The sequence below is a fragment of the Calliphora vicina genome, chromosome 5, assembly GCF_958450345.1.
Source record: "Calliphora vicina chromosome 5, idCalVici1.1, whole genome shotgun sequence".
Classification (NCBI taxonomy): Eukaryota; Metazoa; Arthropoda; class Insecta; order Diptera; family Calliphoridae; genus Calliphora; species Calliphora vicina.
In genome coordinates this window covers 8,086,131-8,108,934 of record NC_088784.1, presented here as the reverse complement: position 1 = coordinate 8,108,934, position 22,804 = coordinate 8,086,131, and the positions used below count along the sequence as shown (strand labels likewise).

The following is a 22,804-nucleotide window of genomic DNA, read 5'->3' as shown; positions in this document are numbered from 1 at the left end:
AGCTGACATCAGTCAGGGTTATAAACACTCTGTACGACAAGCAACAAGAAAATTTAATATTTTCTTTAACTAAATAATAAATTTTGAAAATAATGTAGCAAAGGTTAGTTAAAATTTCAATCATGCTTTAATATAAATTAAATAATTCTTTAATTATTGCAGCAAACCGGGTGAATAGTGTAAATTCAAAATTAATAAAAATTCATTGAGGATACATCATCATAGAATTGTTCACACTTTTACACTAATGTTAATATGAACCCATCATCTTCATCCTCATTATCCTCTCCACCATTGTTTAAGTCCAGTTCCAGGCCACAGTCTTCCACAAATCGTGAAACACCCTCCATTATACCCTTGGATTACAACTATCAAATAATGGCTCCCTCGTCGTTAAGGCCTCAAACTTCCCGTTATAACTTGGTCTCGCGTTCTTCCACACGTCAAAGCAATACCGATGTAGATGTCGATATGGATGAAGATCTGCCATACAGCAGTTTATTTGGTGATCCAGTACCGCCACCGCCGCCAGATGATTTTTTAACTTCTGCCTTCCAACCTTCTCACTACTTACGTTCTACTTCAGTAGAACTAACCTCCGAAGAAGAGCAAACATTGGGGCAAACGATAACTTTAAGCAACTCTTCAATGCCTCAGCGTTTATTTCCTCAAGTGCCTTATACTACTCTAATGAGCAGGAGATTTTCGAATACTTCCTCGCAGCGCAACTTTGAGGTAATGCCCACAAATATACCCAGACTCAAACCACCCGACATACAAATTCTACCCAACTCAAGTGGGGGATCTTCATCAGATCCCCAAAATTCGCCCAACTATTTGTTACTCACACCCCAGGATATTACCAGAAAATCATCGGTTTACGATGACAACCAGGAGCCAGCGGATATATCCGAACTAAAAGAGACTTACACAATAAGTGATGCTCATTCTGTAAGAGAATTTATACATAGCACGGCAAGAAAGTCTACCTCACCAGAGGATACATTTGATATGCAAGCTTTAAGGCAAGTAATTTTATAATTATTCACAGCCCAGTGTCTTTAACTCTTGTTACATTTTATTACATCTAGTCCCCCTCAAAATATGGAAAGTCCGTTTCCACGCCAGTTCTCCAATGAATCGTACTCAAGTGGCGAATGGTTTCGTTCGGGTAATTTGGACTATCCCGAGTTCAATAAAATGCCCAAACTAAGACCAAGTTCAAAGAATGTAATGTCTATAAAACGCGATGAAATGCCCATGAACTCACCAGTAGCCGCCATGATTAACGATTCGAATGGCTCGAGCAGTGGTGAGGAACGTCTTATGGAAGCCACACAAATTCTAGACAAACCCTCTGTTTGTTTGGACTCTTTGAAACCCCCCGAAAGGCCACCAAGTCCTTCGCCTTCCTGTTTAAGATCTTTAGAGGAAACCCTAGTGTTAACACCTAGAGAATATATTAAACAAAGACGGAAAAGTATATATCCCACACAGTTGGTGGAGCAAGAACCTCCAGATGAAGAAGAAAAACCACCACCCATACCGCCGAAACCTCACCTAATAGATGCAAATGATTTAGTCAAATCACAACCTCAGACTCCACTAAAAAGAGAAGTGTCACCTGCGATACTAAAAGACTCAATAACAACGGGAGGGGATTATAGGTGAGTATATTATCAATCTTAATCTTCATTAATTGCTTATATTAAACCATAACTCATTCTTTTTTTAGAGTGGATCAAACTAGACTTCATAAGAAAAGCTCGTTTACTATAATAAGTGAAAAATCTCCTCAATCATCACAACCACAAAGTCCACGTTATCTCAGAACTCGCGAACATACCTCAGCATCACTGATACCCACAAAACAAACGACTTTACCCAAACATCAATTACAACGGAAGTCTTTATCATCAACCCAGCTAAAACTGCCACATTTAGCGCCTCCCACTCCAACTCAACTAGCAGCGGATGATTCTCCTCGACCTTCGGTGCAATTCGATATGACTGGACGCCATAGTCCCAGCAAACTGCCGCCTCAAAAAGGTATACTCCAGCACAAAGAGTCTTTGACTATCTCTCAGGATACACTGCCAGCTCAACATATGAGAAGACGTTCCTCAATACTGCCACCTATGATTGAAGCACCATCTAAACCTCAAATGAAAAGTTGCGAAGCCTTACCCATGATAACAGATCCCTACCGTACATCAATACCTAGACTTAATCGTTCTGATTTAGAGTTGGGACCAGAAAGTACTATCTTTCCTCCTGGAGCATTACCCAGGCCATTGAAACCTAATCCCAATCCAACCCGTAAACAAAAGGGCCTTTTAAAGGTTTTAAATCATGAAGAGGCACTGTCACGTATTCCTTTAAAATCCAATTGGTCAAGCATGGATGACTTGTGGTTGGAACGTAAAAGAAAACTAATACTCTCGCCAGTTCATGATAAAACCAGCCGAAGAAGATCTAGTTCTACATCACCATCCCGCCGCAGTTCTACACAAACTACTTCCGATAGAAGAAGTTCCAATCTGAGTACGGTTACAACATCAGATTTTAGTTTTCGCCGACCTTTCATAGCACCAAAACCCAAAACACCTCAGACGCAAAGAAGAAAATCTGTCTTCCAGTTACCTAGTCCTGCAACAAGGCGGAAATCATCCTCAACTTCAAGTATAACAACCACGCAAAGTCGCCCTTCCAGAACAAAAATTGCCAAGCCTACCACATTATCTCCTATAATAGGAACTCCTAACAAAGACAGTAGCTCTGCACAAAGCCCGATACATGCTATGCGACCTATAGCACCATCTTCTGACAGTGTATCAGATAGCAATTCAAGAAGAGATTCCTTGTCAAAAATACCTATTCGAAGTCAAGCCAATTCTAGATCGAATTCTCGTATGAGTTCTAATGCAGGATCAAGAGCTGCCTCGAGAACAGGATCACCCAGCAAAGAATACTCGGCCACTGGAGTGCGTTCAAGAACTGTATCTCCCGTTAAAGATTATCAGGAACTAGGAGGACGTTCATCACAAATGGCAACAAGTGCGGGAGTACTTTCGAGAACAGGCTCTCCTATGAAAGACTATCAGGAAACTGGGGGTCGTCTATCACAAATGGCAGTTCGAACTGGAGAATATTCAAGAACTGGATCACCTATGAAAGAATATCTAGAAACTGATGGTCGTCTATCACAAATGGCAACTAGTAGTGGTGGATTACATTCAAGAAATGTATCTCCTACAAAAGACTATCCAGATGCGGGAGGACGTTCATCACAAATGGCTGGAGTACGTTCTAGAACTGGATCTCCTATGAAAGACTATCAGGAAACCGGACGACGTTCACGAACTGGTTCTTCCATAAAAGACTATCAAGGTAGAGCTGAAGGACGTTCCTCCCAAATAGCCACCAGTCGATCTGGCTCAAGAGCTTCGCAATATATAACTTCGCAACCAGGTTCCAGGGCTCAATCCAGAGCCAATTCTAGGAATCAATCAAGATCTACATCACGAGCATCAACTCGACCCATATCATTGCCAGATTCAAGACCCACTTCTCGTATGGATCAAGCGAAGGATATAGCGAATTCAAGATCAAACTCTCGATTAAGTATGCATTCTTCCAAGAGAGGTGGTAGTATTTCTCCAATTGTGGGACGTAAAACACCTACTAAACCAGTGTCAGCTGGAAGAAAATCTATTTCTCTAAGTCCTAAAAGCAAAAAAATAGGATCTCCCAGGCGTGGATCTATAAGTCCAGTTGGTATGAAAGCTCGAGGTGGCCGCAGTCGTAGTCGTAGTAAGGCTCATGTCAGTCCGGATAGACTTTCACGTTCTCGTATACCAGTCACCCATGCAAATGGAAGAAGTTCAACAAAATCACCGCCAAGTAAAAAGAAATCTATCCTTTTAACAGATCTTCGAAGAACGTCATCGCTAAAAACAAAAGCGAAAACTCCAACAAAACAACCTGCAAGTGCCAAAAAAATGCCAACATCAGTGCGAAAACCAGAAACTAGTGTTAAAAGAACTCCCTCATCAGTAGGCAAACAAGGAGCTATGACCAAAAAACCAACAAGCAGCATACAGAAACCTTCTGTGGTCAAAAGAGAACCCTCAAATGTTTCCAAAAAGCCAAAAATAAGTGGGAAACCACCAACAAGAGAATCAACATCTCTCAATGTAAAAAAGAAAGCTCCCGCCACAAAGACACCAATATTAGGCAAAAAGAATGGTAAAGACTTCCAAGCAGATAAAAAGAGTCAAACAAAAGGGGGTAAAGAAGCTGGTACAAAACCAGAAACGACCAAGACCACCAGCACTACTGGTGCTAAAGAACAGAAAAACGATGAAACTGTTGTGTTGAGTAAGAAGACTGATGAAAAAGCTCAAAGTTCCGCCACAGCAACAGTTGCGGTACCAATGCTAACGACTCTCAAGAAACAACCCTCCTCAGTATCTCTAATGCGTGTAAGTTCCAAAATTAGCTTGCTTAAAAAACGATCCGATAGCACTATTAGTAAAAAAACATTAGACTTATTAATACCCGAAGTAGAGACCACGGAGGTTGAAGGTAAGTAACTAAAATATTTGAATTCGATGTGATAAATATAATGATTGTAATTTTAGAAACCTCATCCACCCAACAATTAGCGGAAATGGCTTTGGCTGAAGGTGGTTCGATACCCGCTGCTATACTGGAAAAATCTCAAAAAACTTTGGAGAATATACAAAAAACGGTAACAGAAGCAACGGAAGAAATACAAAAAACCATCAATGAGAATCTTACAGATCTCAAAAGTTTGGAACAGGATATGGGTCTCACTTCGGACAGTGCCGGTTCTCCCACACCCAGTGTAACGACAGTAGTTGAGAAGAGGTCAGGCTCGCAGAAACAAAAGGGTGAATCAGTTTCTCGTCAGGGTACAGCAGAGGGTACTGAAGGAAAGGCTTCCTCCAAAAGCCCCCTACCTCCAACACAACCAATCGAAGCTGCTGTATCAGTATTGAATCCAGAAGACTCACATACAAATGGTACATCGGCTATGAGTAATGGGTCTTCGAAGTTGGATGCTGCAACGGATGGTCATGCAGCGGCGGCAAATGCTACGGGGGCATCAGAAAGGGTTAGTGAACGTGCTATATCTGTATTGCCTGAAGTTGACTGTGAAAGTGCAAATTTGCAGAGTTATCAGGGCGAAACAACAGGTGGAGATGTCGATGACAGGGTGCAATCTTCTGTGGAACCTGGAACTATGGGTATGGATAAATCTACAATGGGTGGAGCTGGCGTTGGTACAGAAGACTATGAATCCGAAGCTAAGAGAAGATCACCAGATGGTCAAGGTGGTTCGCAAGAGGGCAGTGGAAAGGGGTAAGTGTAATAATTTTTTTTAGATTTATATATTAACTTTTGACCAACATTGGAATAACAATTGTTGGATTTAAAGAAAATCTTTCAAATTTTTAGTATTACTTTAAATACTTAGTTTGTATTAAGTCTTTAATTCTTGTTAAAATATAAATGCATCTAAATATGCAATATCTCACACAATCTTGTAACAATAAGGTTATTGTACGCTTAATCACTCGTACCAACACAAAATCGTTGTGCTTCCACTCAACGCATCCATGTATGACGTGTGCTGTGTGTATGGTTAAGAACCATCACATCACTGACACATTTTTATTTTTGTATTTCTTTGAAAACACAATTAAAACAAAATAACATTAAACTCAGTCAGTGATTAGGAAATTGCATGGCAGCTTAAAAAAAGTCTCAACTGAAAAATAAGTTGCAAGTTAAACTTGCTAACAACCGCTAGCTAAAAGTTCTCAAATGAACGAGTTTTGTTCCACTGTTTTAGCTCATCAATATTCATATAAATCATTTTATTATAGTTTAGTATGGCATGTGCATGAAATTTGCATACATGCAAGTATGTAAACTATAAAAGGGTGTTTGAAATTGATGTGTTATTTATCATTGCACACACAAATATTATTCTCTCCAAATTTTGCCCAATTGACTAACCTAACCTACTTTGAAAAATGGTTTCATGGAAGTATTGATAAAAATGTTTTCACCAACATCTCCAAATGATATTTACTATACCTTATGGTATGTATTTTCATCGGAAAAAATCTTCAAAAAACTAAAATAAAAAATGATTGTTTATCAGTAGATACAAATGTTATTAAATAAACCATAGTTTATTACGAGGAGAGTAATCAAAAGCGTTACTCTTCATACAAAGTCAGTCCATACAGTTGAATACATTCCACCATTACTAGTTGTCATTTGTGACAGACGACCAACTATTTCATAATTTTCTTTTAAAAGCGATCCGGTTCTTGAATATTCTCCAGTACGAATTTCCATTAGTGACAGATGACTACATTTATCTTTTATGCCTTTAGTGCTGACAGATACAGATTTAGTAGATGTTTTTCGTCGAACTATTGAAGAAATACAACCACCTCTCTTGGAAAAATGCATACTTAGTCAAGAGTGCGATTTTAAATTGGCTATATCCTTTGCTTTATCCATACGAGAAGTGGGTCTTGAATCTGGCAATGATATGGGTCGAGTAGATTCCTAGTATTGGCTCTGGATTGAGCTGTGGAACCTGGTTGCGATGTTATATATTGCGAAGCTCTTGAGCAAGAACGACTGGTGGCTATTTGTGATGAACGTCCTTCCGCTCTATCTTGCTAGTCTTTTATGGAAGAACCAGTTCATGAAAATCGTCCAGTTTCTTGTTAGTCTTTCATAGGAGATCCAGTCCTAGAACGAACTCCAGCCATTTGTGATGAACATCCTCCCGCATCTGGATAGTCTTTTGTAGGAAATACAGTTCTTGAATGTAATCCACCACTACTAGTTGCCATTTGTGATAGACGACCACCAGTTTCTAGATATTCTTTCATAGATGATCCAGTTCTTGAATATTCTCCAGTACGAACTGCCATTTGTGATAGGCGACCCCCCGTTTCCTGATAGTCTTTCATAGGAGAGCCTGTCCTCGAACGTACTGCTGCACTTGTTGCCATTTGTGATGAACGTCCTCCTAGTTTCTGATAATCTTTAACGGAAGATACAGATCTTGAACGCACTCCAGTGGCCGAGTATTCTTTACTGGGTTCTTCCCGTTCTCGAGGCAGCTCTTGATCCTGCATTAGAACTCATACGCGAATTCGATCTAGAATTAGCTTGAATTCTAATAGGTATATTTGACAAGGAATCTCTTCTTGAATTGCTATCTGATACACTGTCAGAAAATGGTGCTATAGGTCGCATAGCATGAATCGGTCTTTGTTAGAAGTTCCTATTATAGGAGATAATGTGGTAGGCAAATTGGCAAATTTTGTTCTGGAAGGTTGACTTTGTATGGTTGTTATACTAGAAGTTGAGAATGATTTTCGTCTTGTTGCAGGACTAGGTAACTGGAAGACAGATTTTATTCTTTGCGTCTGAGGTGTTTTGGGTTTTGGTGCTAAGGAAGGCCGGTTGAAACTAAAATCTGATGTTGTAACCGTACTCAGATTGGAACTTCTTTCATCTGAAGTAGTTTGTGTATAACTGCGGCGGGATGGTGATGTGGAACTAGATCTTCTTCAGCTAGTTTTATTATGAACTGGAGTTTTCTTTTGCGTTCCAACCAGAAGTCGTCCATGTTAGACGAATTCGATTTTAGAGGAATACGAGACAGTGCCTCTTTAAAACCTTTAAAAGGCCCTTTTGTTTCCGGGTTGGATTGGGATTAGGTTTCAATGGTCTGGGTAATGCTTCTGGAGGGAAGATAGCCCTTTCTGGTGCCAACTATAAACCAGAACTATTAAGTCTAGGTATTGATGTACAATATGGATCTGTTATCATGGGTAAAGTTTCAAAACTTTTAATTTGAGGTTAATATGGTGCTTCAATCATTGGTGGCAGAATTGAGGAACGTCTTCTGATATATTGAGCTGGCAGCGTATCCTGGGAAATAGTCAAAGACTCTTTGTGCTGGAGTGTACCTTTCTGAGGCGGCAGTCTGCTGAGACTATGGCGTCCTGTCATATCGAATTGCTCCAAAGGCCCAGAAGTACCATCCGCTGTTAGTGGTGTTGGAATGGGAGGCTCTAAATGAGGCAGTTTTAGATGGGTTGATGTTTTGTTTTCTCTCCCTACAAAGTGAGTCGCTCTAACATATGTAAATACTTACATACATACATATGTATGTAATTTAACATTATTTGCATTTTTTGTCATGCACGTGTATGTACCATATGATAGTGTTACTTTGTGTTGTAAATTATTTTGCCGGTTTGGGGTTAAAGCTCAAAAATTATGATAACTTTGTAGTGGGTTTAATTTCTTGGTCTGTGAAGTGTTATAAACAATAGGAGTTTGGCAACTCATACATACATAGATATGATTTATAATGAAAATTGTTAAATATGTAAATATTAACATTCATATATGTGAAAATGTACAGTTTACATACGTATGACCTTTACAATGTTCTCTAGTTATGTACTTGTACATATATATTGTTATAACTGTGTTTGTATATTGACCTACTTTCAACTAATATTAAATTTCAATGGGTCAAAGTTATTACGAAGTCATTTTTACTTAAACTCTAATTGTTGCTGACAGTTAGAAGTCATTTTTTAAAGGTTAGCGAATGACATTCATATTCTCCTGTTTGAAAGGACGTGTTAATTGTGATATAATCTGATAAACCTCTAACCATTTAATGCTCATTCATAAATCAAAGGTAAATAGAATTGAAGTGGGTATTGGCTTCGTGTGCCTTATATTACTCTTATGGATGGTTCATGATTAATTAATTACTCCATTAAAATTAAGAAATACTCTAACGTCTCAACAACACCTCTTAAAATTAATAAAATTCAAAGTCCATTGCAACGATGTAGATAAGGCTATAGTAAGTTGTACCTACAATGGGTGAAAATCGGGAAAAATATTTTTTGACCCGAATTTTTTTTTTCATCAAAAAATTTTTTTTGTCATAAATTTTTTTCCAAAAAAAAAAAATTTCAAAAAAACTTTTTTTAAAAAAAATTAAAAAACAATTTCGAAAAAAAATATTAAATTTGGTTTACCTAAAAATATTTATTTTAAAGTATAATTTGGTATATAAGATTCGGCACAGCCGAATATAGCTCTCTTACTTGTTTAGCTACATATTCTTGGGGTAAATATTAAAATATTGAATTTCTGAGTTAAATACAAGTAAGTGAGCTATATTTGGCTGTGCCTATTCTTCACCTAAGTAGATAACAGTTAAAAATTTTTTCTGTAAAAAGAAAATTTTAAATATTTTTAGATAAAGAACATTTTTTTTTTTGCAGTTTTTTAATTTTTTGGAAAAAAAATTTACTAATTGCTTTTTTAATTTTTTAGATTTTAAAAAAAATGTTTTTAATTTAAAATTTTTTTTTCAATTTTTTTTTTAATATTTAGCGAAAAATAACTTTTGGTTAAAAAAACATCGGGTTAAAAAATATTTTTTGCGATTTTAACCCATTGTATGTCCAACTTACTATGGTTTTATATACAGCATTGCAAAGGTCTTTGAAATATCTATCATTAGATATCCATATTGTCTATATTAATGACTTAGTAATCTAGATATAGGTCAAAAATGAGCCAAAAATCGTCCCGCTTTTTTCCTTATATCTCTGCCAGATATAGTTCAAAAATAGGTTAAAAATCGAGGTTGTCCTGGTTTTTTCCTCATATCTCAGCCATTTGTGGACCGATTTTGCTGATTTTAAATAGCAAACTTCTCGAAATTTGGATTTGGATGCAGAAGATATCTGGGGTTCTCAGAAAATTACAAGCGGAATGACAAACTTATATATACCCTTCTCACGAAGGTGAAGGGTATAACAAGTAAGAGACCTATATTCGGCTGTTCCGAATCTTATATACTCTTCACCAAATTATACTTTAAAATACAAATTTTAAATATTTTTAGTTAAAAAATTGTTTTTGAAAATTAAAAAAAAAATAATCGATTTTGTATTTTTTATTTATTTTTTTTTAATTTTTTAAAAAAAAAATTTTTTGGTAAAAAAATATTTTTCCCGATTATATACACATCGTTGCAATGTACTTTGAAATACCTATCAGTAGTTATCCATATGGTCTATATTAGTAATCCAGATATATATAAAAAATAGACCAAAAATCGATGTTGTCTCTTATATCTCAGCCATTTGTGGGCCGATTTTGTCGATTTTAAATATCAACCGAGCCGGAAGAATTCTCTATATATTGATGTATGTATCAATCATGTTTGTAAGTTATTTTTGGTCTACGGAAAGTTGGTTTCAACACACAGTCGGACAGACGGACTCCGCTATCTATAACGATCCAGAATATACATATATACTTTGTGGGGTCGCAAATGAGAAATATAGAAATTACAAACGGAATGACAAATTTATATATACCCTTGTCACTCATGGTGAAGGGTGTAAAAGTAAGAGAGCTATATTTTAAAATAAACATTTATGGGTAAACAAAATTTAAAAAAAAAGATTATTTTCCCAAAAAAAAAATTTTTATTATTAGTGAAATCAAGGGAGGTATATTCGGCAGTGCCGAATCTTATATATCCTTCACCAAATCATACTTCAAAACACAAATTTTAAATATTTTTAGGTAAACAAAATTAATTTAAATTTTTAAAATTTAAATTTTTTTTTTTAATTTTAAATTAAAATTTTTTTTTTTAATTTTAAAAGATTTCTTTGCAAAAGTCTTTGAAATATCTATCATTAGATATCCATATTGTCTATATTAATGACTTAGTAATCCAGATATTGGTCAAAAATCGAGGTTGTCCTATTTTTTTCCTCATATCTCAGCCATTTGTGGACCGATTTTTCTGATTTTAAATAGCAAACTTCTCGAAAGCATGTCTGACAGAATTATTGAAGATTTGAATCCCTAAGATATCTGAGGTCTTCAGAAAATTTATTTCAACAGACAGACGGACATGGCTTAATCGACTCCGCTATCTATAAGGATCCAGAATATATATACTTTATAGGGTCGGAAATGAAAAATGTAGAAATTACAAACGGAATGACAGAAATTAAATGAAATGTAGAAATTAAAAATGTATGACAAAAAAAAATTATTTGTTTTTTTTTAATTTTCAAAACCTGAAAGTATGGTACCTGGGGTATATGACTAATTTAAGACAAGAAAAAATGTTTGTTCTCCATTGGATTTGAAAGATTTTTATATATATTGAATCTAGTAGAAGATACCTACAAAAAATATATATAATCTCTTATATTTTACGAGATATTCGCATTTGAAAAAGTAAATTTCAGTTTTTATACTTAACTTATTAATTAATAACAAATTTAGAATTATTTATTTTGTATAGTAGTGTTATTTATCACAACTGTCCTCCGTACCATGACGCATCTCTTCATTTATTCGAATAAAAACCCATCATACTTAACAACACTGGCTAATTAACATAAAATTCCTATTTACAATACAACTCAATATAATTGTACAATGGAGTGACTCGTACTAGACAAAACAAAACAACTGAGTGCTAATGTAAAATAATATAAGACTTACAGTAAATCAGGCACAGCTGACGACTGGCTACTCATAATGAGTGAATGCGCCTACAAACATACTACATACATATGTATGTATGAATATTTGAAACCTAAAGGAAACTTTTCTTCTAAAACACATACAAGCATAAATTAAATTTGAGTAAACCAACCAATGGTAGTGAGTGGTAAGGTGACCCCTACAAAGGAAATAAAAACAAACTCATACTACAACAATTATTACATTTACAATTTGCATAACTACTCGCACAATAAGCGGAGTATAACCGCAAAACAGCAAAAACAACTTTTTTACTTTAACTTTATTGACGACCATACACGACGACAGCGTCAGAGGCGACTACATAGTACAACAGCGGCGACCACCTCTTTTAGGATTTCCGTTATATAGCATGTCACGTCCTTCATGTAGGTAGGTAGGTAGCACTTTTTAACTTACATACAATTGGAAATGTACTATATGACGTTGAGTGTTTGTAGTAAGTTTTGAATATTTTGTTGCAAATATTGCAGGTATAAAGAAACAAGTTTTTTGTTTCTTTTGTTACGATTTAAAAGTTTTGTTTTTAACTAACATATGGGCTATTCCAAAATAAAATTTTTGGTAATGCATTACACGAAAATGTACATCAGTGATCAGTATTGGACACTAGGGGGTGAATATAACAGGCTATTTACTATTAACAACATATCAATAAATAACATTTGCGGTTTAGTGATCACTTTCCTAACCACCTTTTCTAGAGTCTTTAAAACATTTTTTAGAGGCATCTATTGGCATTTTGCTAAACAATTAAATTTTTTGAAGTCATCGTTAATGTTTTTTGCAAAACTTTGTCGTCTGGATCAGTTTAATATATTAATTTGAAAATATTGTAAACCGCAGTTTCTCTATGGGGCTTTCCCGCATTCAATAAAAAAGCTCAGAGTATTTATTGAACATGAATAGGGGCACCAGTAAAAATTTTATGGTGATTTTATCTCTATTAAATTTGGCTCATACTTCGGTTAGTGACTTATCTACCCAAAATGCTGTGGTATAACCAATATGGACAACAAATTTTCGATTGGTAGAGCCGGGTGATTACACAGGAGGTGGGTATATACCAAATGATATAATAAAATTTCTGAATGTTTCACCTACACATGAAATGATTAGCTTTCAAACAAATTTATACGCTACGAAAATGTTTGTCATAATTATTTTTAATGCCAACCGCCATGGTGGTTAATAAACTAACCACCCCATTCCATAAAAAACTTAGCTGTAATTTTATTTGTTCTTATTCTTCATAATAAATTAACCTTAATTAAAGTAAAAATGCAATTTTTCACATTATAAACTTATACACTTCTGTATACCGATGTTAAATTTTCTATTAACAAACATAGCTTATTTGAAGATATAGTTGTAATCTGAAGCTGTCCTTTAAAATTATTGGGTATATGATTTAAAAATGCAGTAATTTTTGAAATGATTAGCTTTTATTTTAAAATATTTGTACAATATAAATTAATTCAAAGTATTGGTCATTGTTAGCTATGACCTTTTCCCATCTTTCTGGCAACATATGAATTCCGAGCCAAAGAACTGCTCATCTGATGAGGCCAAAACCGAATCAAGCGTATCCCAGAGAGAGCCTTGATCAACACAAATAGTATTCGGATGGGGCAACGACTGGACTAAAAGTCGGGTAAGGCGAAACTTCCCAACCAGTTCTTTCTAAATAGTTTGGCCAATGTTCGCTTCAAACGAATCACTTACGTTCGGTACAGGTTCCCTGTGATGGTCAGGCCAGATTTCAGCATCTCATAATAGATAGGACCTTTTTGCTCCCATCAAATACATTACCCTAGCGCCATTGATATTTAGCTTTTGTGTCGATTCAGCTGGTTGGCCGGGCTTCACATACGATCTCTAACGCTTCGGGTTATCATAATGAATCGATTTTTCATCGCAAGTAATAATTCGGTGCAAAATCGTCTTTTAAGATCTCTCGGTTTCAATTTCTCTGCTTTTGGATGAATCCAGCTGCTCTCAAAAGTTTTGAAATTTCTGCTTGAGTAGCTCTCAGTTATTTTGAAAGTTCTTGTTAAGTTTTACAGTAATCTTCGTGGAGAAATGCCTCCAATTCTTGGTCTTCAAACTTTTTAGGCTGGCAGAAGCGATTTTTGTCTTCCGGGCCAATGGAACCCATTCACCATAAGATTTGGTGAGCAATCGGTCTACTTCACTTTTTTAAGTCTTTCACCATGAGTGGCAAGTTTGTCATTCCGTTTGTAATTTCTATATTTTTCATTTGCAACTCTACAAAGTATATATGTATATTCAGGATCATTATAGGTTGCGGAGTCGATATAGCCATGTCCGTCTGTTTGTTGAAATCAACTTTCCGTAGACCCCAAATAACATACAAACATGACTGATACATCACTTTATTGGGAATTCCCCCGGCTCGGTTGGTACTTAAAGTCGAGAAAATCGGCTCACAAATGGCTGAGATATAAGGACAAAACCGGCACAACTTCTATTTTTGGCCTATTTTTGATTTATATCTTGATTACTATGTCATTAATATAGACAATATCGATATCTAATTATAGATATATCAAAGTCTATTGAAACGATGTATGTAAGTTGGACCTACAATGGGAATCGGGAAAATTATTTTTTAACCCGAATTTTATTTTCACCAAAAATTTTTATTGTCGTCAATTTTTTTTCACTAATAAATTTTGAATTTTTTTTTTAAAAAAATTAAAAAAAATTCGAAAAAAAATCGGGAAAAGTATTTTTTAAACCGAATTTTATTTTGACCAAAAATTTTTTTAACATTAATTTTTTTCACTAATAAATTTTTTTAAAAATTGAAAAAAATTTCGGGAAAAAATTTGTTTAAAAAAAAAATCTGAAAAACAATTTTGAAAAAAAATAATTTTTTTTAAATTTTGTTTCCTAAAAATTTGTATTTTAAAGTATATAGGATTGGGCGCAGCCACATATACATCTCTTACTTGTTTAAAATTAAAGTAATAAAGCAAAACTTCTTGGTACAAAATTCGACATTAGCAAAACAAAAATGTTGTTTAAACTTTAATGTTCAATGAGAAAATAAGTGACAGATATGTACCCTTCAAAATGACATATAAGTTACTAAAAACATCCAGCATTTTTAAGTCATACACCCAATATATAAGATATTCAAAAAATTCTAGTTTTAATCCTTTTCCAATATTCTTGAATTTTTACGTTTTTTTACCATCAAAATTTTTTATGGAATTACCCATATAGTAATATTTTGTACAACAACCAATAACAATTCTTAAATATTCACATGGCATAAATAAACATTTACTTTGTGTTGTTGTTGCTATTGTTGTTATTATAAATATTTATTGTTCTTAATGTTGTATTGTTTCTTTTCATTTCATTTTTTGTTTTGTTGGTATTTGCGCTCCTTATTTTGAATTGAAAATTTCAATAAAATATGTAGTTTTCGTGTACAACTCGATTGAATATTAAATACTGGCTGTTTAGCTGACTGACTGGTGGTTGCGTTTAATGTTTAGTTGGTTGGTTGGCTGGTTATATGTTTAAGACCCGTACTCAACAATAAACAGTCTTGAACTGGACATCACGTGAAACAGCACTTAATTTAAACAACTAAGAAAAATTTCCCAAATAATTAAATAAAAAAAAACAAACACACATAAACGAATCATCCACAAATTCTTTACAGTCCAAATATTTATTAGAAAAAAATTAAAACTTTAAAACTAAAAGAAAATTTTCTTTGGCAAATTCTTTGTAAAAGCCTAAATGACCTTTTGCCTAGTTTGTTAAAAACATTTTTAATTATATGGAAATTCTTTAAATGATTTCATGTCAATGAGAGTGTGTACAAACAATATAATCCAAATAATAATAATAAAACTAAAGTAACGTTAAATAAAAAAATCGAAAAATTTTGACCCAATTTAAAAGCGCCAAAAACGAGCCAAGACGTAATAATCGTGTAAGCAACCTTTTAAGTGTTTGAGCGTGTATTTCTTTTATATTACCTATATACTTCAATAAAACTTCGCGTTAAAAAGAAATTATAAATAAAAAAAAACTAAATAAAATAAAAAAATGATACATAAGAAGGATAAACGCAAAAGTTCAGTGGTTTTCCATATTGAATTACCGCACGAAATCAAAGCAGCGGAGAAATATTTTTACAGGTATTTAAAAAATTTCCTTGTTTTTACAAAATATTTTCTTAGTAGTAGTTGTTAGATAAAATGTTTAAGTTAGTTAAGTTAAAAAGCTTATCGAAACTATGTGAAATTTATTGTTTTAAAGTGAAAAAATGTGTTTAGTTTACATTCTTATATAAAAAAATTAATGAATCTATATAAAATTATAATGGAAATTCTAATATAAAAACATGTGTAGGCGTATGATTGATTTTTTTGTTTAAATAAATAATAATCATACGCTCAGTGCTTCTTTAAAGTAAACATATTTAGAAAAAGTAGGTATTATTGGTTTGCAACTTCAAATTGCAAAAAGTAACACAAAAAAGTAAATTTCAATAAAAAACAAGTTAGAAAGTATGGTCGGTCAAGCCCGACCATATAATACCCTACACTAAGTAAAAGAGCAAAAACATTTTTCTTTTAAAATTTCAATTATTTATATTTTTGAGTGATTTTCGGAAGTGGGCCTTATATGGGGGCTATGACCAATTATGGACCGATCACCATGAAATTAGGTCGTGTGATTTGCGTCTATATGAAAGTATACTGTGTTGAATTTTGTGAGTATACCAACATTTTTAAGCGATTTGTGCACGTTAAAGTGATTTTCAGAAGCGGGTCTATATGGGAGCTATGACTAATTATGGACCGATCGTAACAAAATTTGGTGACATGAATTTTGTATATATAAAACTTATTTGGAGCGCAATTTGTGGCGATACATTTATAAATTAAACATTTATGACCGATAAAGTCCAATTTCGGAAGGACATTTGTATGGGGTCTAGGTGAAATAATGGACCGATTTCAGCCAGTTTCAATAGGCTTAGTCCTTAGGCCGAAAAAATAATATGTACCAAATTTGATCGAAATATCTTAAAAATTGCAACCAAAATCTGCGCACAAGGTTTACATGGACAGCCAGCCAGCCATCCGACCAGACGGACGGACGGACATCGTTTAATCGACTCAGAAAGTGATTCTATGTCGATCGGTATACTTTAAGGTGGGTGTTAGACTAATATTTTTGGGCGTTACAAACATCTGCACAAACGCATAATACCCTCCCCACTATGGTGGTGTAGGCTATAAAGATCAATACATGGCATTAACGTTTAAAAATGCTTTCGAAGCACATTCTGGCCGTCCTATTTTGGGCCACTTTCTTGGGCATAGCTGGTCGCATATCACGAATAACTTGAACAATGTTGGCCTCCATAGCGTGAATTGTATCTGGTTTATCAGCATAAACTAGTGACATCACGAGGCATCACAGGAAATACTCGAGGAAGTGTCAAATCGCACGACCATGGAAGTTTATAGGGTATGATGTGGATTGGTCAAGCAAAATTGTACCTCGCTATAAAACTATAAAACAGTCGTCTCTAAATTGCGCACATCGATGACTGATTTTCAAAGTAAATTTGGATAATTTTGTAGTGTTGTTCAAGCGTCAATCTATACAAGATGATTTGGCAGAGTATACTGATCATAAATGTAACTTCTATTAGGCTCAAAAAACACCCTTTTATTCCGGTAACTATCTTTTAATGGTAACGATATTTCCTTTTATTTCGATAATTTTGTTTTAATGATAACACGGGGCTACGATGGAAAAAAAACTTGGAAAACGACCTAGCGTGGGTTATAGGGCTTGCTGAGTACATTACAGATTGTGTCAAAAAATTTCAAAAACACCCTAAAATTCAGAAGTTATTCTGAAAAACCCGTTTTCAGTGATGATCGTCAACTTATCGATCTGTAACTCAGTCAGTTTCTGTCCGACTTTAAATTAGTTAACGAAAGGGTTTGGAAAGAAAACTGATTACGCTTTAAAATTACGTACATTTGTAAGTTATAAGTATTGTTTTTCTTAAGAATATCTAAAAGAAAAACAAAATTTATCAACTTTTTTTTGATTTTAGTCGCTTATTTTGATATGAAAGTTTATAAAACTTTATACCAACATATATATGAAATTTAGTTCTTAATAAAACATGGTTTTAATTATTCAAATCGGATTAAAATTGTAAAATTTATTCAACTTTTAATTGACACCATTTTTAGTATTTTCTCCCCCAGCGCATATGAATAAAAAAAAAACAAAAAACTGTAGAAAAAAAATATTTGTAAAATTTTGAATTTATAAGGTAAATTTTTTCAAACTTTTTTCAAAAAAGTTTAATAACTTTTGCAAATACAAACCGATTTTAAAAAGTAATATCTCATTTTTCCCATATAAAGTTGTCTTTAAAACACTGTGCATAAAAGAATAGGTTTTTATAGAAAAACATTAAAATAACTATTGTTGAATTACAAAAATTATTAAAAAAATAAAAAATAAAGCGAAACTTTTTATAAAAACTTACGCAATTTTTTTGATATACATTTTATGCATACATTTTATGAAAGCTTAATTCTTTGTCTATCCATAATTGTTTAAAATTTTGAAATAGGTCTAAAAATATATGAGTTAGAGGTACTAAAGTACTACGACCTATCCTAAAACAGTTTTTTTCAAAATATCTAAAAATTTTGAGGGTGTTTCAAAATCTTTGAAAACGGTTTTAGTATATCCTCACCTAGGTCTACAAACCCCATTAGGTGGCTTTTCAAGTTCTGACAAAAAGTGTCATTTTGTAGCAGAGTGTAATTAAATAAAATTAATATCAAAATTTACAAAAATTAAAACCACAAATTTGTCCAGCTGAATATACAAATGTGTATCTTGAGAATAAGGAAATTAATTTTCGAATTCAGAGGCAATAAATACATAATAATTTTGAACCACGTTTTTTCTAAACGACCTTCTACGTCAAACTTTCAACCCTATATATTCTTTTGCAGAAGACAGCAACATTTACCACTCATATTAATTCAGTTACAGACCAAGTTTGTCGGTGGCTTGGTTGCTTTCAACGCTCTAAAGTATGTATTGCATGTTGACACAAAGACGAATCAGATGCTCTTGATGTTCTGGTCATGAGAATGCAATGTGATGTCCACTGGTCTAAACACATTTGTCAAGTGTCGCAAGAAGCATTCAAGCGTCTCGGATTTCTGAAACGTATTTACATCACCTATATCCGATCGAAAATGGAATACAACATTAAAGCCTTTTTTGGAGCTTCTCGACCGCGTACAAGAGAAGGTGATTATTGGTTACAGTAGGGTATCCAACTCTATTGATTCGCTAGGAAAGTTCAAATTGACTGTCCACAAACATTACTCCCTCTTTCCTCGCTCCCATAACCTATTTTTCTAGTTCCAACTAGAAGTAAATGTTTAATCTTCACTGTTTCGGATGCATTAGCTCAAACTAACATTATTAGACTATCCTTCGATCGTTTTCTTCCTGGCAGCATTTTGCAGTTGATACCAGTTTCATTCGTATTGATAATAATACCAGTATTTTTTTTTGAAAGGCTACTCTAAATTAGATTGGTATGATAACATCTCTCCTGATTGTTGATGAAGCCTCTCACCGTATCCTTTTTTGAATATAGACATCCAACCATCACTTGCATGAAATCCACAGCCTTTTTGTATTTATATAGCTCTGGTTTTTAAAGCAATTCAATTTAAGCTACGTTTCCGCATACACCGTAATCGGCACCGAAAACGAAATTCCATACATTTGCACCGAATGTGTTTTTTTCCTCTGGTTGAGAAATTAAAAATTTTAAGGTTCCTTTGATTTTATTTTATTTTTCTCAACATTCTTGCACAAACATTTTTAAACATTCGTTATATATCGGGGAGTCGATATAGCCATTTCCGTCTGCATGTTGAAATCAACTTTCCGTAGCCCGCAAATAACTTACATACATGATTCATACACAAAATATATCTGGAATTCTTCCGGCTCGGTTGCTATTTAAAGTCGACATAATCGATCCACAAATGGCTGTGATATAAGGAAAAAACCAAGGCAACCTCTAATTTTGATCTATATCTGGAATACTAAGCCATTAATATAGACAATATGGATATCCAATAAAAGATAATTCAAAATCCTTTGCAACGGCGTATATAAAGTAAGTCCTAGCCTTATTGGCCATAATCGGTTAAATTTTCTACAATTAGTCAAAATCGTGAAAAATATTTTTTATCCCGAATTTTTTTTCACCAAAAAAATTTGTTTGATTTAAATTCAAGAAATGTTTCCCATAAAATTTTTTTCGATAATAAATAAAAAAAAAATTTTCTTTAACTAAAAATATTTAAAATTTTCATTTTAAAGTATAATTTGGTGAAGGGTATATATAACCCCCTGTCTATACCTGATAAATTTATATCATGATAAACGTCAAAATGGTTGTCAAGATACAAAATTATCAGGTCCCCATTTATTAGTATTATTGCTTCGTTATGACACAATTGTTAGTGCTTTTGCTCAGACAACTTTGTCTTGACAACAAACGTCATTAATTGTTATGATAAATATTTGTAAAGTAAAGACAGGGGGTAAGATTCGGCACAGTCTAATATAGCTCTATTACTTATTTTTATCAGATTTTGTCAATTATCAATAACACAATAAGATAGTCCAATTTCCCTAGGAAAGAACTAGAAGAAGAGAGAACTAAAGAGCGAATTTTCCTTGTACGGATCTATCGATCGATGTTGTTAGATCAGAACATATACATTTATTTCTTAAACTTCGATGCTCCCCTTAAATCATTAGAGTTGGATATCCCACTTTCACCAATAAGGCTCTTCGAATTATCTTGCTTACTCCCAAAACTAGACATTGAAAAAGTGCTCCATAAAAACATCTAAGACATATTTCTGTAGACACTTTGGAAAATGTATTTAACACCGCGCACAATTAGTTCTGATGAACAGAAGATCAATTGCTGCACTTACTTATAGTTGAACAAATACGATCTGTTTCTGTATTAAAACACCATATTAAGTCTAGCTATCATTAAAAACCAATATATTTAAACGACTTCAATCAGAGATTGGTACACGATCCTCATCACGATCATGACATGCTTTTAGTTTACGTATAATCCTTTATATGAATTTTTTATTTTTCATATAATTTCGTTTTTTTAAACGTCTACTCACAAATTGACAAGTGTCTCGCCTAAACACAAGTTTAGACATAAATTTAGATTTATGGGGATGTTTCCAAAAAATGTACCTAAAGAAGGACTAAATCATTTTATGGGTGTATTAAATTTTGTTAATTGAGGAGCACAGTATTCATTACTTTTGACTGAATATCATTTTAAATATATTTGTTTTAATATGCATAACACTGTCTAAATATTATATTACAACAATATATCAGCCAACCAATAAAAAGGCCACCTGGCACCACCACAGCATGTCATCAATTAAAAACAAATTGTTATTTATTGCATATTAAATATCTCAAACTCTTAGTTTTAAAAACCCTCAAACCATTGACCAAAAAGGCAGCCAACCAACCAAAAAAATAACATTTTATAAAACCTCAAGCACTTTAGCCAAAACAACACATTACATACAATCAAAATTGACCTTGTGACGAGTTTGAAAATACTCAAAAAATATTATAAAAAATACAACTACAATATTTTCAGCAACTTCTGGGTAATTGTTGTAGTAATAAAAAAAAACTCAGTTTGTTATTTTGGCAGGCTTTTAGCAATAATGATGTTTAAATATTTTTTTTCCACATTCTAAGGCAAATACTTTACAGTACATACTAAAAACAGCTAGTTGAGTGAATTGGATACTAGGAAATTACAGTGACTATGATAATGTTGATATTTTGTACAGGGTAACAACAATTCGTTTTTACCATGACTTTGTAGTTTCTTTAAAATTAAAATTGCTCATACGTAGGTATGTTTGTTGGCATGTATTATAGTAAGTTGCACTTACACTTTAGGCAAATAAAAGTTTTATTTCACATATTAACGTTAAAATAGCTGATTTTTTTACTTTTGAAAATTTATAGTTTAGAGTTCTTTTGATTTTAGTTTTCATTAAGGTTTTTTTGTTTTACTAAAAGTTGAATGAATGAATAAATAAACACCTGATTAAAAGAAATTTCAGTTGTGTTTGTTGGACGGTCAAGTTGTGGTTTTTTATAAATTAACTAAGCAAGAAAGAAAAATGGAAAAAATATTTACAAAATATCTTTATTAATGCAGTAATTTGATATTTTTTTGCCAAATAGTGTTTAACTTGTCATAAATCATAATTTATATATAAAATTATTTATCCAAAAATTTCCTACTTATCAAATTATTGTAATCAACACTGTGTACATTTTCGTGGTAATAATTTGGTATTTATTTTGTTATTAAGAAGTCATTAAAGAAATTGTTATTTTTTACTAAAACAAATATCAAAACTTTAAAATCATTCGTGAAAAAATAGTTTAAGAAAATAATGTGATAATTTTATTATGAACAACAATGTTCTACTTTACGTATGAGTGTTATTGCCAACATTTGAAACAATCATACGTCACCCAGCATAAGATGTCTTTGTGGTTGTCTTATGCTCGGTGACGTATGATTGATATAAATGTTAACAATAACACTCATACGTAAAGTAGAACATTATTTTTCATAATAAAATTATCACTTTATGAGTAATAAAGTGCTGTGATATAGAATAAATGAATGATATTAATATTTGTATAACGAATTATTATAGTTTAAGGCCTCGTTAAAAACTTTATTACCCTGAAGTTTATGTTTCTACTTTGGCGGCAATTAATTTAAACATTTTGCTCAAAATTGTCATGTTTTTTTGTTTAAAATTATCGAAAAAGCTATCATTCTCATAAATATTATTGACAAATTGGTACTTTTTGGAACTTAGAAAGTAAATTAAAATGTTAGCTTATTAAGACTGTATCGTAATATAAGAGAGCTTTTTTCGGTTGTGCCGAATCTTATATACCCTTCACCAAATTA

General features: G+C 33.2%; 1 protein-coding gene across 1 annotated transcript in view; it reads left to right on the top strand.

The window, feature by feature from the left end:
- The first annotated feature begins 228 nt into the window (after window positions 1–228).
- Window positions 229–22,804, top strand: part of stum (stumble) — a 33,739-nt gene continuing 11,163 nt past the window's right edge. Inside the window, exons 1-4 of the mRNA XM_065510951.1 lie at window positions 229–1,025; window positions 1,092–1,667; window positions 1,736–4,587; window positions 4,644–5,388. Of these exons, the coding sequence (XP_065367023.1) occupies window positions 256–1,025; window positions 1,092–1,667; window positions 1,736–4,587; window positions 4,644–5,388 (4,943 nt within the window). The 5' untranslated portion in view covers window positions 229–255. The remainder of the gene's footprint in view (window positions 1,026–1,091; window positions 1,668–1,735; window positions 4,588–4,643; window positions 5,389–22,804) is intronic.